The sequence below is a fragment of the Gossypium raimondii genome, chromosome 8 (assembly GCF_025698545.1).
Source record: "Gossypium raimondii isolate GPD5lz chromosome 8, ASM2569854v1, whole genome shotgun sequence".
NCBI lineage: Eukaryota > Viridiplantae > Streptophyta > Magnoliopsida > Malvales > Malvaceae > Gossypium > Gossypium raimondii.
The window spans coordinates 58,427,621-58,442,966 of NC_068572.1; the positions used below are offsets into that span (position 1 = coordinate 58,427,621).

The 15,346-nt window shown below is 36.6% G+C and overlaps 3 protein-coding genes and 1 pseudogene across 16 annotated transcripts; all 4 read right to left on the reverse strand.

Annotated features, from left to right (window-relative positions):
* Window positions 1–344: 344 nt before the first annotated feature.
* Window positions 345–2,675, reverse strand: LOC105792534 (nuclear transcription factor Y subunit C-9). 4 transcript variants are annotated; one of them, XM_052635240.1, is made up of 4 exons: window positions 2,532–2,675; window positions 2,259–2,282; window positions 780–1,596; window positions 345–625 (listed from the first exon to the last, which is right to left on the reverse strand). In XM_052635240.1, exon 3 carries the CDS (start codon window positions 1,588–1,590, stop codon window positions 805–807), a length of 786 nt encoding a protein of 261 aa, XP_052491200.1. In that variant the 5' UTR covers window positions 1,591–1,596; window positions 2,259–2,282; window positions 2,532–2,675; the 3' UTR covers window positions 345–625; window positions 780–804. The 4 variants fall into 4 exon arrangements, with proteins under 4 accessions (XP_052491200.1, XP_052491202.1, XP_052491201.1 ...); XM_052635242.1 differs by having other exon boundaries at window positions 780–1,621; window positions 2,532–2,673; XM_052635241.1 differs by having other exon boundaries at window positions 780–1,669; window positions 2,532–2,673.
* Window positions 2,676–3,095: 420 nt separating this feature from the next.
* On the reverse strand, window positions 3,096–12,101 carry LOC105792532 (hypothetical protein). 11 transcript variants are annotated; one of them, XM_012621145.2, is made up of 12 exons: window positions 8,240–8,421; window positions 7,488–7,831; window positions 7,261–7,411; window positions 6,373–6,710; window positions 6,150–6,300; window positions 5,395–5,735; window positions 5,170–5,317; window positions 4,738–5,072; window positions 4,530–4,659; window positions 4,032–4,357; window positions 3,839–3,956; window positions 3,096–3,711 (listed from the first exon to the last, which is right to left on the reverse strand). In XM_012621145.2, the coding sequence occupies exons 2-12, from the start codon at window positions 7,818–7,820 to the stop codon at window positions 3,239–3,241; spliced, it is 2,844 nt and encodes a 947-aa protein (XP_012476599.1). In that variant the 5' UTR covers window positions 7,821–7,831; window positions 8,240–8,421; the 3' UTR covers window positions 3,096–3,238. The 11 variants fall into 11 exon arrangements, with proteins under 11 accessions (XP_012476599.1, XP_052490404.1, XP_052490409.1 ...); XM_052634444.1 differs by lacking the exon at window positions 8,240–8,421 and adding an exon at window positions 11,934–12,101 and having other exon boundaries at window positions 3,839–4,357; XM_052634449.1 differs by lacking the exons at window positions 7,261–7,411; window positions 7,488–7,831; window positions 8,240–8,421 and adding exons at window positions 10,956–11,106; window positions 11,183–11,523; window positions 11,934–12,101 and having other exon boundaries at window positions 3,839–4,357.
* Window positions 8,792–10,365, reverse strand: LOC105792533 (gamma conglutin 1). The gene has a single exon (XM_012621147.2). It carries the CDS (start codon window positions 10,301–10,303, stop codon window positions 9,026–9,028), a length of 1,278 nt encoding a protein of 425 aa, XP_012476601.1. The 5' UTR covers window positions 10,304–10,365; the 3' UTR covers window positions 8,792–9,025.
* A 375-nt stretch (window positions 12,102–12,476) lies between the features above and the next one.
* LOC105792539 (gamma conglutin 1-like) lies at window positions 12,477–14,021 on the reverse strand (annotated as a pseudogene).
* Between the last annotated feature and the right edge of the window lie 1,325 nt (window positions 14,022–15,346).

The following is a 15,346-nucleotide window of genomic DNA, read 5'->3' on the forward strand; positions in this document are numbered from 1 at the left end:
TAATGTCTTCCTGTGACATTATATACCTGCAACTTCCATGGCTCCAGTTTCAAAAGTAACCCTTTACTGCTCAACTTCTATCCAACATGACAGATTGGGTTAACGGATATATTTGCATGTCTACATGTTTCTTCGATTAGTGGATCAGATCAACTTGGAATATATGATTAACTAATGGGTTATTGGACCAGATATGCTCGGAAACTGTTTGAAGTAACCAGAAGAACATGCTCCATAGGTTGTAAGAAATTCACCCTCTAATGTCCAAATCTAATCCTTGGCAAGAACAACGTTAACAGGAACAGATATGGCTATTAGATACTGGCCATAGATGGAGATACTGCTTCATAATAAAATTTACAATTATATATGTAGATAGATAGAGATATTCCTTCTTTCACATCTCTAAGTAACATTCCACTAGAAACGAGATCGAAAAAAGAAAGGGTACATAGAAAGGAAATGTAAATTGTTCAATCATGATCAGTCATTCTTCAAGCATAGTATTTACAGAAAAAAAAAAGGTCTGATCTTCAGCTTATAACCTTGATCAAGGCCTTTGACCCGGAGAAGCCGTCCTTATTCTGTTCCGTTGAACATTCCCTAGATGTCTCAAGGAACTATTCTGTAACCAATTCAGAAAGTAAGCGAAGATAAGATTACAAGAAACGAAAGCCGCAACTAGAGCAATTGTACCATTCTACTTCTTCATTCCATATCAGTTTATGGTTCTACTTTCTAAGGTTCCGGTTTGATTCACATTACAAGTATCGACTTACCTTCTTAAATTCTATGCTAGAGTTGCTAATGATCAGAGGATGACTGCTGTTGCTCGGGACCTGGTGGCCACATCTGTTGCGCCATGTACGGGTGAGACTGCTGGGCATAGATAGCAGGGTCCACCACCGGCTTCCCCATTATCATTCCCGGAGTCCCGACCTGAGGTGCATGCTGTGCAGGCATGTAATAAGACAGCGCATCAGCAGGTCCTCCAACAGGCATTGTTCCTCGTGGAATCGATGCGAGAACTTCATCTTTCAAATCCTCCCTCGGAACTATGTCAACTAAGAAGTCGAATATGTCAGTCCTAGTAATAGCTGCTGCAATATCGTTTTTCTGAAGTGTCCTCCTTTTATTCTCTTCCGTGTGATTCCACGAACGCAAGGTCAATTCTAAGATGAACATTTCGCACGCCCGGGCAAAAATGACTGGAGCCTCGGCAGATATCATCCTCACATCTTCATCAGCTTTCATGATCTTCTTGATCCTCGCCAACGGAAGGTTATGGTTCTTGAAATCCGTAACTTTCTCGATTTCTTGATACTGATTTGCCCAAAATGCCTGGAGTTGTTGCTGGAGTTGTTGTTGTTGCTGATGGTGGATTTGCTGATAAGCAAGTTGGTGCTGCGCAAGTTGAGCTCCTGTCGGCTGACCTGTGGACTGAATACCTCCAACCGATGTTACGACCGAACCCGGATTTGGGGCCGTCCCAGTCACTTGATTTTGATACGGATTAGTACCGTAAGGAACTTGACCTCCGCTACCCATCATCCCCATGGCAGGGGGCTGTCCATGTCCTTGCTGATCCATTCTAATCTGCTTCAACCAAAACTTAATACCTCTGCCTCGAACAAACAAATTTTAACTACGCATTACATTTTCATTGCATCTAAACATTGAAATCCGAATAAACCTCGTAAGCACGACAATCTCCGGTGAAAGGAAAGCCAAAAAAAAGAAAAGCAAACCAACATAGGTTAGAAAATCACATTCCTTCAGATCCTATACATGTTACTCCAACTCACTATTTATCAACATAACATCAAATCCAATACATGTTATTCCAACTTACTAGTTTTCTAAAAGTGACACACAGTCCGACACATATCCGTACATGAGTTTGATACCCTCCCTATACATAAATATATATTTTTTCAGACACTCATATCCAACACTCAAGCCCAAGTCCTAATAAAAACAAAACATGTGTCGTTTTGGCTCCAAAAACATGAATTCCATCCTGATTTACCTCATAAAGTTCTCCATAAAAATTTGAAAAAGAAAAACAAGCACAATAAAGATCATATATGTCTATTTTCTGCAGCAATTCAACATCAAAGAAAAAAAATTATTATAAGAGAAGATGATTCAAGTAAAGATCTCCTAAACCAAACTAGATAAAGTATATACTTGGTATATTATACGTATAAAAGAACGTATACGAAAAGCTTATTACCATTAAGGGAAAAAATTTGTACCTTGATTGGAAGATTGAGAAGAGCCTGAGATAGGAAAGAAGGGAAAAAGTGTCAAAACAGAAAAGAAGCTTCCAAGATCAAAAGGGCAAATATGGATAAAAGTGTTCTTTTATAGATTTTTTTTCTGTACGGTGAGAAAAAAAAACCCAAATTTGGTAAATTTTAGGGTTAAGAGAGAATGAACATTGAAGAGGAAAAAAAAAAGGTCGTCCTTTTTAGCAAATAATTAATTTTTTTAAAAGAAAAAAAAAAGATTTTCTCGTACAAACTAACCTTAGATTGGAAACAACAAAAGCTGAAGTTGTTTAGAGTGTTTTTTTTTTTTCCTTTAATTTTTTCTGTTCGGTTTTCTTTTTTTTCTGTTGGGTTTTGACATGTGATGGCAGAACTGAGAAGCTACTTTTTATACGGTCTGGTCTTCCTCTTCTTTCTGCGTTTTCCTTTCCATTTTTGGTTTTCTGACGAAATTACCCTTTTCAATGAAATTACCTTCCGGATATCATGTTTCAGTTGTTTGGATCCGTTGGATCCGAAATATTAGATTTACACCTATATAAAATACAATTTAATTATGATACGTATGTATAAATATTTTAAAATATATAATATGAGTCGCGGCAAAATTTGATATAATTGCATACTTGACATCAATTTCGAGTTCAATTTAATATCAGATTAATTAAATTGAAAATAAATCGATCTGAAATAAGAAATTAAATTGATGCGAATCAGTACAAAGTGTTAATCGAACCAAACTAAAAACTAATTAAATTGAATCGATTTTTTTCTATTTTGGGTTAAACGGTGAAAACTTTGGCAGACACATCTAGATATGTGTGAGAACAAAAATTGGGGAACTCCATTAATAGTTCATACATGGAGGATCAAAGAAGGAAGGATAATTCACAAGGACATTAACAGTTGAAATGGAAGTGAAAGTGAACAATTTTTACATGCTAAGAAAAGCTGATATACAATTGCTATCGTCGAAGCTTTCTTAATAACCATTTCCTTCGTTGATGGACATCCATTGCCACAAACATCCGGGCCTTTTTCTCGTCTTCGAGAAGCTTGCTAGCATCTAAGAAGAGCACATCGTCCATGCCTGGTATGGCTTGAAGCGCATCTACTATGCTTTCAATTGAGCTATAATATTGATCTTCGTTGTTAAAACTAGTTCTGACCTTAACCGGCCTTTTGTCAGAAGGATGTAATCTTCCTTGATTGGTTCTCACGGCTTTCCTTGATGCTGCCATTGATGAAGCATCAGTTTTCCGCTTTTTCCTTTGGTCAGGTATTTCAAACTCTGCGGCCAGAGATTGTAGATCGCCAAAGATATCATTGAACCCCGTATCAAGAACATCATTGTCAATATCTGATTTTACACCCGCACTACCGGTTTTATGAATCCTCGTCGGACTGCTACTAAAAGGGGACTCATCCTCCTCTTCACCTACAAACGTACAAAGTCAAAAGCTACTTTTAGCATATTTGTGATACCCAAAAAGAATGAAGTCTCATTGTCCATGCATAGGCAATTCATGTCACAAACATATAAAGAGAGAGGGAGAGAGATGTACCGGAAGAATTTTCAGCCTCCAAATTCCACCCATTTATATTTGCATTTCCGTAAATCAAGAACAAATCATTATAGCTAGGGAGGGTTCTGTTCCGGTATGATCGAGCATCAGGGTGTTCCTGCAGAAGACAAATGTAAGCTAAGATTAGCGACATTGCAAATTTTGTGCGGAAGAAAATTTGGTCAGGCAGCACCTTCAGATAAATGGCCCAGAGATGGTCATCAGCAATTATCATCTGTCGCTTCTCATCCCAAGTAAATCCATCATGGTCGAGTAGATATTTCATATCATTGAATCGTTTCCTCAAGTTCATAAAACGACTTTTTAGGACATCTTTGTCATATTGATACCCAAATTCTGCACTAAATTTTGCTACCATATCACCCCAGGCAAGCTTGCTAAATTTTTTATCAATCATACTCCCTTGACGAACATGCTCTAGCATTAGATCAATGAAATATCGATCCATTGACGGTATCCAATCAGTTCTCCCATAGTAACCATTTTTCAGTATAGTTCCTTGAACAATTCAAGACAAAGTATAAGTTGAAAGAAAAATTAATGTTCCTCAAAGTTGCTAGAACTAATGGATCACCAGAAATAGTAAATGTCCTGCCTTTTAGATGATAAGAAAAATACCAGTTATAGAGCTAATGCAAGTGCAAATAATATTGGCAATAGAAAATCTGACCATATCCATTGCAGCAAGCATCTCGACCTGATCGCCTGTCCTTCCTATCAGTTGAATTTCCATAGATCAAGCATAAATCATTATAATTTGGCTTACGTTTGTGCCTGTATGAGACAACGTCTGGGTATTCCTACATTTACCATATGTTAGCTACTTTGAAAAGAAAAGGCTTGACATCTAAGAACAAACAAACAAGCAAAGCAAGCACCTTGGTATAAGCCTCCCAAACATCATCACGGGCTGTAAGCATCTGCCGTGTTTCGTCCCAAGAAAACACTCTCTGATCAATGAGAATCCTCATATCACGATACTGTTTGCCAAGACTTTTATGATGATCCTTCAAAGATTCCTCATCAGGTTGTAATCCAAAACTTTCCATAAATGACAGACACATATCCAACCATACTTCAGTATCCAAAGCACCACTCATCATATTACCCCTATGCACTTGCTTTAACAAAAGGTCAATAAGGTGTCGTTCCATTGAAGGAGTCCAGTCTATCCTTGAATAACCATTACGAGCATGGAATTGAGAGTCATCTCCTACAATGTATTTACATGAGAAAATACCCTCATTACAGCCAGGAGGGGGGGGGGAATCTTAATATAATATGCATGTCTTTTCAAAATAGATGCATACCAATCATCAAATCCGGGTCCTCATTTTCAGGATGCTCCCTTTGGGCCATACTGCACATTCCATTAGAACTTTCTTGACCAAATATAACACACAGCTTGTGATAGTCAGGCACCATTTTGTGTCTGTATGATTGAGTGTTGGGATGTTCCTGCATATATTACATTTGAGCTAAAATAACAGCATGACACAGTGATGACAGAAAATTAGAGATGTATGGAAATTCACCTTCATATAAGCATCCCAAACATGATCCGCAGCAATGACCTTTTCTCGTTTGTCATCCCATGAGAACCCATTCTGTTCAAGTAGTATCTTTATGTTATTATATTGCCTCCTCAAGTGTCTGGCCTGGGACTTCAAAGCCTCTTCATCATAGTGACATCCAAACTTTACATTGAACATTGCAACAATTTGATTCCATGCCTCAGGTACAAACGCATGACCAATTTTATTCCCTCCTAGTGCTTGGTTAAGCAACAAGTCAATAAGATGACGATTCATTGCTGATGTCCAGTGTGGACCCAGCATCTCGTCTCTATCATGGAGATGGCCTCTGTTTTCTTCACCTAAAAGAGCAGGAAAGCCATCATAGACATGTACCGAAGTATGACAGAAATAGAAAATTATTTATCACCATAGACAGCTATTTAATAACATCTTTCATAAAGACACAAGTTATACCCCTAGTTATGACCTTACAAGAGATAATTATTAACAATAATATAATCATGCAAATATTCCTATAGCTCTCTGTCAAAGAAAGAAAAAGGAAAAAACCAAGGCGGAGATCCATATTCAAACCAGGAAAATACATCAAGCACTAAAAAGGCCAAGATAACAATTACCATAGCTTATCCACATTTATTGTCAAGTTTCAGTGTTACCAACTTAGCCAAACATTGGATGCCATGATCCAATCCCCTAACCTACCCTTCTGAACAGAGAAATTTCAGGCCTTCTTACACAGAAACGAAACTTACCAGTCCACACTGGTAATGTTTTAGGCCCAGTATATCTTCCTTGGCGCATATGACTTGAAACTACACTGTTGCTTGCATTTTTATAAATCAACCTCAAATCTCGGTAGTTCAGCATCTTCTTGTTTCTGAAGGTATGGGCATCTGGATGTGCCTAAAACATAACAAAGGAAATTATAAAATTCCATATAGTCAATTTCCATGTCGAATGGAGATAGATATATACCTTGATATAGTTATCCCAAACAAGATCATCAGCAACTATCATTTTTTGTTTATCATCCCAAGAAAACCCTTTTTGTAAAAGTAGACTCTGAACATCACTGTAGTGCTTCAACAGTTTCCTATATCTACGCCTTAAAAAGCTTTTACTGAACTGAAAACAAAACTTGGCATTGAATGAACCAAGCATATCATTCCATGCTTGTTTGCTGAATGTGCTCTTACTTTTATTACCCTTTCTAAGATTTTCCAGCATAATCTCAATGAAGTATTGATCCATGGCTGGCGTCCATTCTATATTCAGGTTCTCGTCACTTACTGCAGGAACGGAACTTCCAACACCTAGAATTAAGATGGCAATTAGTGAAAAGTTTGTTCCATTTTGTTCTAAAAAAAGGTCCCACCAAATAGTGAGTACATTTAAATGCAATAATAATCCATTTCATGTCCTTTATGAGACTTGCAAATAAAATAAAAAACCATCATCAAATTTTCATTTTTCTCTTGGTATTTTGGGAGTTTGAATTAAAAATGAAGTAACAAGGTATGCATGGCTTAGTTTGTGAAAAATATATGCGAGAAAGAACACATATATTTGTATGCTAAGATGCTGTAACTAAGATTCAACAAAGGTCTTCATAGGTTTCCATTTAGTGCACAGACACTCTCCATAAAGCAGATATAATACTAAATCACTGAAAATGTTACTGGGATTTCTCAATCAAGTCATGTGAAACATTATTACAATAGCATTTATTGACTTGTACTAGCTGCAAACTTGTTCATCATTCTAAAAAGCTAAGAGTTTTAGATAATCATAAAGAACCCCAGAACGGACTCAGCGTAACAATGCCAATGGAAATACATAACCTTATTAGTAACAAGAACACACCGAAATTCACCCCTAGCGCATCATCATCAAAATCAATATCATGACTAGATCTACTGTATCTTCCATCAGCTTGTGTATATGCATATATCAAGCACAAGTCACTGAAATTCGTCAAAGTTCTATTCCTGTATACCTGTGCATCCGGTTGACCCTGCAAATCCATTATAATAAAATAAGAGCATATAAAAATGCAAAAACCTCGACATAAACAAGAACATCATCCCCACCTTGATATATGCATTCCATACATGTGGAGGGGCAACTACCAATTTCCTTGTATCATCCCAACTAAACCCGTTTTGTTCGAGAAGATTCTTCACATCATTATACTGCTTCCACAAATTGGTATAATGACTTTTCAAAGTGTCCCTATCGTATTTACACCCAAATTTCACATTGAAAATAGATAACATATCGGTCCAAGCTTGTTTATTAAATGTATGGCCTAATCTATTACCCCTATGCATTTGATCTAACATAAGATCAATGAAAAACCGTTCCATTGTCGGCGTCCAATTTGTTCTTGTTCTATCACTGCTACTAGGTGCATTGCTCCCCATTCTTCCCCCTACTAATACAAAAAAGCTTCATTAATTTCTTAATTTAGAATTACAGTACCTTAAAAAGTTGAAATTTAAGCGATAACTTACAAGCCCATAAAATTCAAAGCTAATATAAGCTCAAATGAAATAAAAATTGAAAAGATAAAAAAAAGCTAGTAAATTATTTGTTCAAAAAGATATCTGCAAAAAGGGCATTAATAATTGTTTAGTTTAAGGTTTCTACTACCTAAGAGCTTCAAGCAGACATATTCTATCTAAATTAAGTTGAGATAACATTAAATTAGCTCTAACATCTAAAATTGAAAACTTTATAACTTTTTATTTTGTATTTTCCAGCATTATCCCACTAGTGATACGAAAAAATAAGCGAAACTATTAGTAAAAAATAAGCAAAAAAAAAAATTGAACCTTGGTACCTTTGGGTTTTTTGTCAGAGATTTCGCGTACGAAAATTTTATTTCAATTTCCGGGAAATTTGATCAGGCGTGTGTTTTGCGGGTGCTTTTGATTCCAACCAAAAAGATCATGAAAGAATGGGTGCTTTTGATTGAAAGCTTGAAGGAGAAACTACAGCCTGTTTGGTTGCTGAGAAACTGGGTAGTTAACAGGCAAGAAAGTTCTCAGAAGTGGGCTTAAAAAGCACTTCAATTGGACCCTTTCAGCCCAAAAACCTGAAGATTGGACCCAAGGATCCAACACTTTATTTATAAAGAAACTATTTAATCAGATGCATTTCGACATATTTGAATTCACATGCCAATCGAATTGAGACTTAATTACAATAGTTTAGAAACTTAATATTTTGAATATCCATATGTTTGTATATTTTATTATGTTATAAATGTGTTAAAATATTTTGGTTTATACAATTTTTGATAATTTAATAATTTCTATTATATAATTTTTAGATTATTTGTAATTTCAGATCTTATGTTGTGTGATTTTTATATGATAAGAAAGTTTAGAAATACGGAGAGCAATTCCTTTTCAGAATTAATCATTTTGATTACATTCCCAAAAAAAAGTGAAAGGGCCAAAACACATAGAGATGGCCTTTATTGCAATACACATTTACATACATAGATCAATACATACACATATATGTGTATGTATAGCTCTAATTATTCCGTTTATCACATTGGGGTAGTGGAAACTTAAACCAAGCAAAAGTGACCCTTACTGGGAAGCTTGCACTTTTGTTTTTATGGAATAGCAGTGAAGTTGAAATTATTGCAAGAAGTCTTGTAGAACAGCAGGGAAGAACTGAAACCAAGCCTTGATCTTGCCATATCAAACTGTACCAGATTATTCTCCATTTGGTAAGCCCCAATAATAATCGAAGCTCCATTGTTCTTCATTCCTCCATCCACAAAAGCTAAGCAAGACACTCCTGGTGCAGCTTCAACAAGGGAGTTTGCTCCATAAATCCTCCACATAACATGCTTGTCATGGAGCACAAGGTCGATGTTAGGAACCCCTGGTCCAACCCTGCTGTTTTTGAAGCTTTTCGAGTTGAAACAGGCACTGAATGGCGCAACTGGTTTTACTTGGGGAATAGCAGAGAGCTCCTTGGAGAAAAATTGTGTGACAGCTTTGAAGATTGAGTGGTGTAGAATGGTGTAAGGGTTGATTGTGCTGAGCTTCGTGCCTCCGACGCTTTGTTTATTGATCGATAACAGTGCTGTGTCTATCGGGACATCCTTGTCGTTTATCTTGATGGATTTAACTTCCATGTAGTACTCTCCTTGGGGACTGATGATAAGTGGAGTATAGCTTAATGGTCGTGTTATATCAACATTAGGCAGCATATAATAAGGGCTGTCCCCAAAGAACATGACACCTTTAGGGGCTAAACAAAGGGCAAACGTTGGGGCAAAACCAGCAGACCCAAAGTGTGAGGCCAGTTGAGTTGGTAGAGAAATGGGGGAATGCCCCAATCCAGCCACCCCTTGAACAGTACTTGGTAACCCTCTTTGCAGTAAAAGGGAAGGTGCACAAGTGAACAAGAACTGAGGGACCCTAACCATTGGACCAGGGTTAGACCCTTGAGTGGATTGAATTGATAGCACATCTTGTGCAAGCTCACTCATGGCGGTAAGGCCTGTCACAGGGTTCATTGACATGACCCCACATGTGTTGTTATGGCACCCTGGTCCATCTCTGGTGGAGCATATGTGGCAATAGTGACTGTCAGCTCTAGAGCATTGAGTCGAGCGGCACCTAGGGGCATGGTAGGTGGACGAACGGTAACTTTTCTCACAAGTAACCCATAGTAACCTTCCATTCAAGTCCACAACAAATGGGACTTTCTGTGAAGGAGTTCTCTTGTATATGTTAGTCACATAAAGTTTAGTTTTCGAATCTTTTTGCAGCTGCAAAACGAACCTGTTCGGTTTCGAAGTCTTTTGAGATTCAGATAAAAGGATGAAAGAAGAAACGGAAAGGAAAATGAGAAGGAAAAGAAGGAAAGAAGAAGCCATGAAAGCTCAATGCCTGCACAGTGATGCAAGAAGAGGGTAAGCGGTGAGGAAATAAAGGGGGAAAATGGAGTTACTTATAGGCAAATTGAGTTCTTAAAATCTAGTCATATTTTTGGGTGATCCAAGCATTGTTCATGTGAAAGTTTTAGGCATTATATGCATTTGGCAAGCAGAAGATGAAAGTTAAGCAGGCTAAAGTTGGGAAAATTCAGGCTAAAAGATGGACCCCAAAGCAAAGGAACAAAATTGAATTGGAAAGTGTGGAAGGCACTTGGCAATGGCTTAGAGCTTCTACAGCCGTGCCATCAACACATACAAGGACTTCATGGGTTTGGCTTGGCTTGGACTGAACTGGAATTTGATAAATTTCATCTTTAATTTCTCAAGCATGTTAATTTCTAACATATGGACAAATATGACCTTATGGTAGATAGAAGTTTGTACGTAAGGGAACCCTACTGGGATTTCTGGGATTTCTCAATCAAGTCATGTGAAACATTATTACAATAGCATTTATTGACTTGTACTAGCTGCAAACTTGTCCATCATTCTAAAAAGCTAAGAGTTTTAGATAATCATAAAGAACCCCAGAACGGACTCAGCGTAACAATGCCAATGGAAATACATAACCTTATTAGTAACAAGAACACACCGAAATTCACCCCTAGCGCATCATCATCAAAATCAATATCATGACTAGATCTACTGTATCTTCCATCAGCTTGTGTATACGCATATATCAAGCACAAGTCACTGAAATTCGTCAAAGTTCTATTCCTGTATACCTGTGCATCCGGTTGACCCTGCAAATCCATTATAATAAAATAAGAGCATATAAAAATGCAAAAACCTCGACATAAACAAGAACATCATCCCCACCTTGATATATGCATTCCATACATGTGGAGGGGCAACTACCAATTTCCTTGTATCATCCCAACTAAACCCGTTTTGTTCGAGAAGATTCTTCACATCATTATACTGCTTCCACAAATTGGTAGAATGACTTTTCAAAGTGTCCCTATCGTATTTACACCCAAATTTCGCATTGAAAATAGATAACATATCGGTCCAAGCTTGTTTATTAAATGTATGGCCTAATCTATTACCCCTATGCATTTGATCTAACATAAGATCAATGAAAAACCGTTCCATTGTCGGCGTCCAATTTGTTCTTGCTCTATCACTGCTACTAGGTGCATTGCTCCCCATTCTTCCCCCTACTAATACAAAAAAGCTTCATTAATTTCTTAATTTAGAATTACAGTACCTTAAAAGTTGAAATTTAAGCGACAACTTACAAGCCCATAAAATTCAAAGCTAATATAAGCTCAAATGAAATAAAATTGAAAAGATAAAACAAGCTAGTAAATTATTTGTTCAAAAAGATATCTGCAAAAAGGGCATTAATAATTGTTTAGTTTAAGGTTTCTACTACCTAAGAGCTTCAAGCAGACATATTCTATCTAAATTAAGTTGAGATAACATTAAATTAGCTGTAACATCTAAAATTGAAAACTTTATAACTTTTTTTTTTTTTGTCTTTTCCAGCATTATCCCACTAGTGATACGAAAAAATAAGCGAAACTATTAGTAAAAAATAAGCAAAAAAAAATTTGAACCTTGGTACCTTTGGGTTTTTTGTCAGAGATTTCGCGTACGAAAATTTTATTTCAATTTCCGGGAAATTTGATCAGGAGTGTGTTTTGCGGGTGCTTTAGATTCCAACCAAAAAGATCATGAAAGAATGGGTGCTTTTGATTGAAAGCTTGAAGGAGAAACTACAGCCTGTTTGGTTGCTGAGAAAATGGGTAGTTAACAGCAAGAAAGTTCAAAGAAGTGGGCTCAAAAAGCACTTCAATTGGACCCTTTCAGCCCAAAAACCTGAAGATTGGACCCAAGGATCCAACTCTTTAGTTATAAAGAAACTATTTAATCAGATGCGTTTCGATATATTTGAATTCACATGCCAATCGAATTAAAACTCAATCACAATAGTTTAGAAACTTAATATTTTGAATATCCATATGTTTGTATATTTTATTATGTTATAAATGTGTTAAAATATTTTGATTTATACAATTTTTGATAATTTAATAATTTCTATTATATAATTTTTAGATTATTTGTAATTTCAGATCTTATGTTGTGTGATTTTTATATGATAAGAAAGTTTAAAAATACGGAGAGCAATTCCTTTTCAGAATTAATCATTTTGATTACATTTCCAAAAAAAAGTGAAAGGGCCAAAACACATAGAGATGGCCTTTATTGCAGTACACATTTACATGCATAGATCAGTACATACACATATATGTGTATGCATAGCTCTAATTATTCCGTTTATCACATTGGGGTAGTCGAAACTTCAACCAAGCAAAAGTGACCCTTACTGGGAAGCTTGCACTTTTGTTTTTATGGAATAGTAGTGAAGTTGAAATTATTGCAAGAAGTCTTGTAGAATAGCAGGGAAGAACTGAAACCAAGCCTTGATATTGCCATATCAAACTGTACCAGATTATTCTCCATTTGGTAAGCCCCAATAATAATCGAAGCTCCATTGTTCTTCATTCCTCCATCCACAAAAGCTAAGCAAGACACTCCTGGTGCAGCTTCAACAAGGGAGTTTGCTCCATAAATCCTCCACATAACATGCTTGTCATGGAGCACAAGGTCGATGTTAGGAACCCCTGGTCCAACCCTGCTTTTTTTGAAGCTTTTCGAGTTGAAACAGACACCAAATGGCGCAACTGGTTTTACTTGGGGAATAGCAGAGAGCTCCTTGGAGAAAAACTGTGTGACAGCTTTGAAGATTGAGTGGTGTAGAATGGTGTAAGGGTTGATTGCACTGAGCTTCGTGCCTCCGACGCCTTGTTTATTGATCTATAACAGCGCTGTGTCTATCGGGACATCCTTGTCGTTTATCTTGATTGATATAACTTCCATGTAGTACTCTTATTGGGGACTGATGATAAGTGGAGTGTAGCTTAATGGTCATGTTATATCAACATTAGGCAGCATATAATAAGGGCTGTCCCCAAAGAACATGACACCTTTAGGGGCTAAACAAAGGGCAAACGTTGGGGCAAAACCAGCAGACCCAAAGTGTGAGGCCAGTTGAGTTGGTAGAGAAATGGGGGAATGCCCCAATCCAGCCACCCCTTGAACAGTACTTGGTAACCCTCTTTGCAGTAAAAGGGAAGGTGCACAAGTGAACAAGAACTGAGGGACCCTAACCATTGGACCAGGGTTAGACCCTTGAGTGGATTGAATTGATAGCACATCTTGTGCAAGCTCACTCATGGCGGTAAGGCCTGTCACAGGGTTCATTGACATGACCCCACATGTGTTGTTATGGCACCCTAGTCCATCCCTGGTGGAGCATATGTGGCAATAGTGACTGTCAGCTCTAGAGCATTGAGTCGAGCGGCACCTAGGGGCATGGTAGGTGGACGAACGGTAACTTTTCTCACAAGTAACCCATAGTAACCTTCCATTCAAGTCCACAACAAATGGGACTTTCTGTGAAGGAGTTCTCTTGTATATGTTAGTCACATAAAGTTTAGTTTTCGGATCTTTTTGCAGCTGCAAAACGAACCTGTTCGGTTTCGAAGTCTTTTGAGATTCAGATAAAAGGATGAAAGAATAAACGGATAGGAAAATGAGAAGGAAAAGAAGAAAAGAAGAAGCCATGAAAGCTCAATGCATGCTCAGTGATGCAAGAAGAGGGTAAGCGGTGAGGAAATAAATGGGGCAAAATGGAGTTACTTATAGGCAAATTGAGTTCTTAAAATCTAGTCATGTTTTTGGGTGATCCAAGCATTGTTCATGTGAAAGTTTTAGGCATTATATGCATTTGGCAAGCAGAAGATGAAAGTTAGGCAGGCTAAAGTTGGGAAAATCCAGGCTAAAAGATGGACCTCAAAGCAAAGGAACAAAATTGAATTGGAAAGTGTGGAAGGCACTTGGCAATGGTTTAGAGCTTCTACAGCCGTGCCATCAACACATGCAAGGACTTCATGGGTTTGGCTTGGCTTGGACTGAACTAGAATTTGATAAATTTCATCTTTAATTTCTCAAGCATGTTAATTTCTAACATATGGACAAATATGACCTTATGGTAGATAGAAGTTTGTACGTAAGGGAACCCTAGCCTGGAAATTTTGGGGGCCGGAATTAAATTATATATATATTTATGATAATAAAAATATAAATTCACAATTTTAATAATTTATATATTATAATTTTTAAAATATTAAATTAATTTTTTATCATTTCTGGGTTAAAGTTCAATTTTGTAAATGATAAAATACTTAAATGAAAATTTTTCTATTTTAGAGGGGTCAGGCCCTAAGAGCCCCTGGCTCCGCCCCTAATTCAGCCCCACAACATCTTTATATCATTACTTAAAAATTATGTGAAATATTTATCTATCCCCTTCACATTTTTTTTTAAATTTAGTCATAATAAAAGTTATAATTTGTTATTTAAATCATTGATGAGTTGGTATCACAAGTCAAGCAGACACTTACTCAATTAAGAAAATTACTAAAACATCCTTTTGCATTTAAAATAATATATATTATTCTAAGGTACTTTAGTCGTCCTAATTAAAAATAAATAAAAAGTTGATAAGGTGGGATTGAACCCACGCTAATTCCATTAGTGTTAGTACTTTAAAAGTTAAAATCTGTCAACTTAACATGTTTATTTTTTATCAATTATATGTCACATAATATGAAGATATCTTAATCAACATGCCAAGTTTGAAATTTTTGGTGGAAAATATTAGCAGCATTGTTAACGATTGGACTACAATTTTTCAATTAGAAAAGTAAGGCTTAATTTATAAGGTAAAAAGACCTTTAGTCCCTCTCAATTTCAATATTGAGCAAAATGGTCCCTCTAAAAATAATCAGAGCAATTTAATCTCTGTCATTTTCAAAAGTGAGCAACTGAGGACAAATTAATTACAGTGTTAATATTTTTTGTCATTTGTACATATTTTTATTAGTATAATAACAAATTTAGCCCTCAAAGTTT

Bases quoted from the DNA above. Each gene is read 5' to 3' on its own strand.
- LOC105792534 (XM_052635240.1), bottom strand. From the start codon at position 1,590: ATGGATCAGCAAGGACATGGACAGCCCCCTGCCATGGGGATGATGGGT.
- LOC105792532 (XM_052634444.1), bottom strand. From the start codon at position 7,820: ATGGGGAGCAATGCACCTAGTAGCAGTGATAGAACAAGAACAAATTGG. The intron at 5,318-5,394 runs GTGAATTTCCAT...TAATATATGCAG, and splicing joins TTTGGGATGCTTATATGAAG to GAACATCCCAACACTCAATC. The intron at 4,358-4,529 runs GTCAGATTTTCT...GAATTGTTCAAG, and splicing joins TGCTTGCTGCAATGGATATG to GAACTATACTGAAAAATGGT.
- LOC105792533 (XM_012621147.2), bottom strand. From the start codon at position 10,303: ATGGCTTCTTCTTTCCTTCTTTTCCTTCTCATTTTCCTTTCCGTTTCT.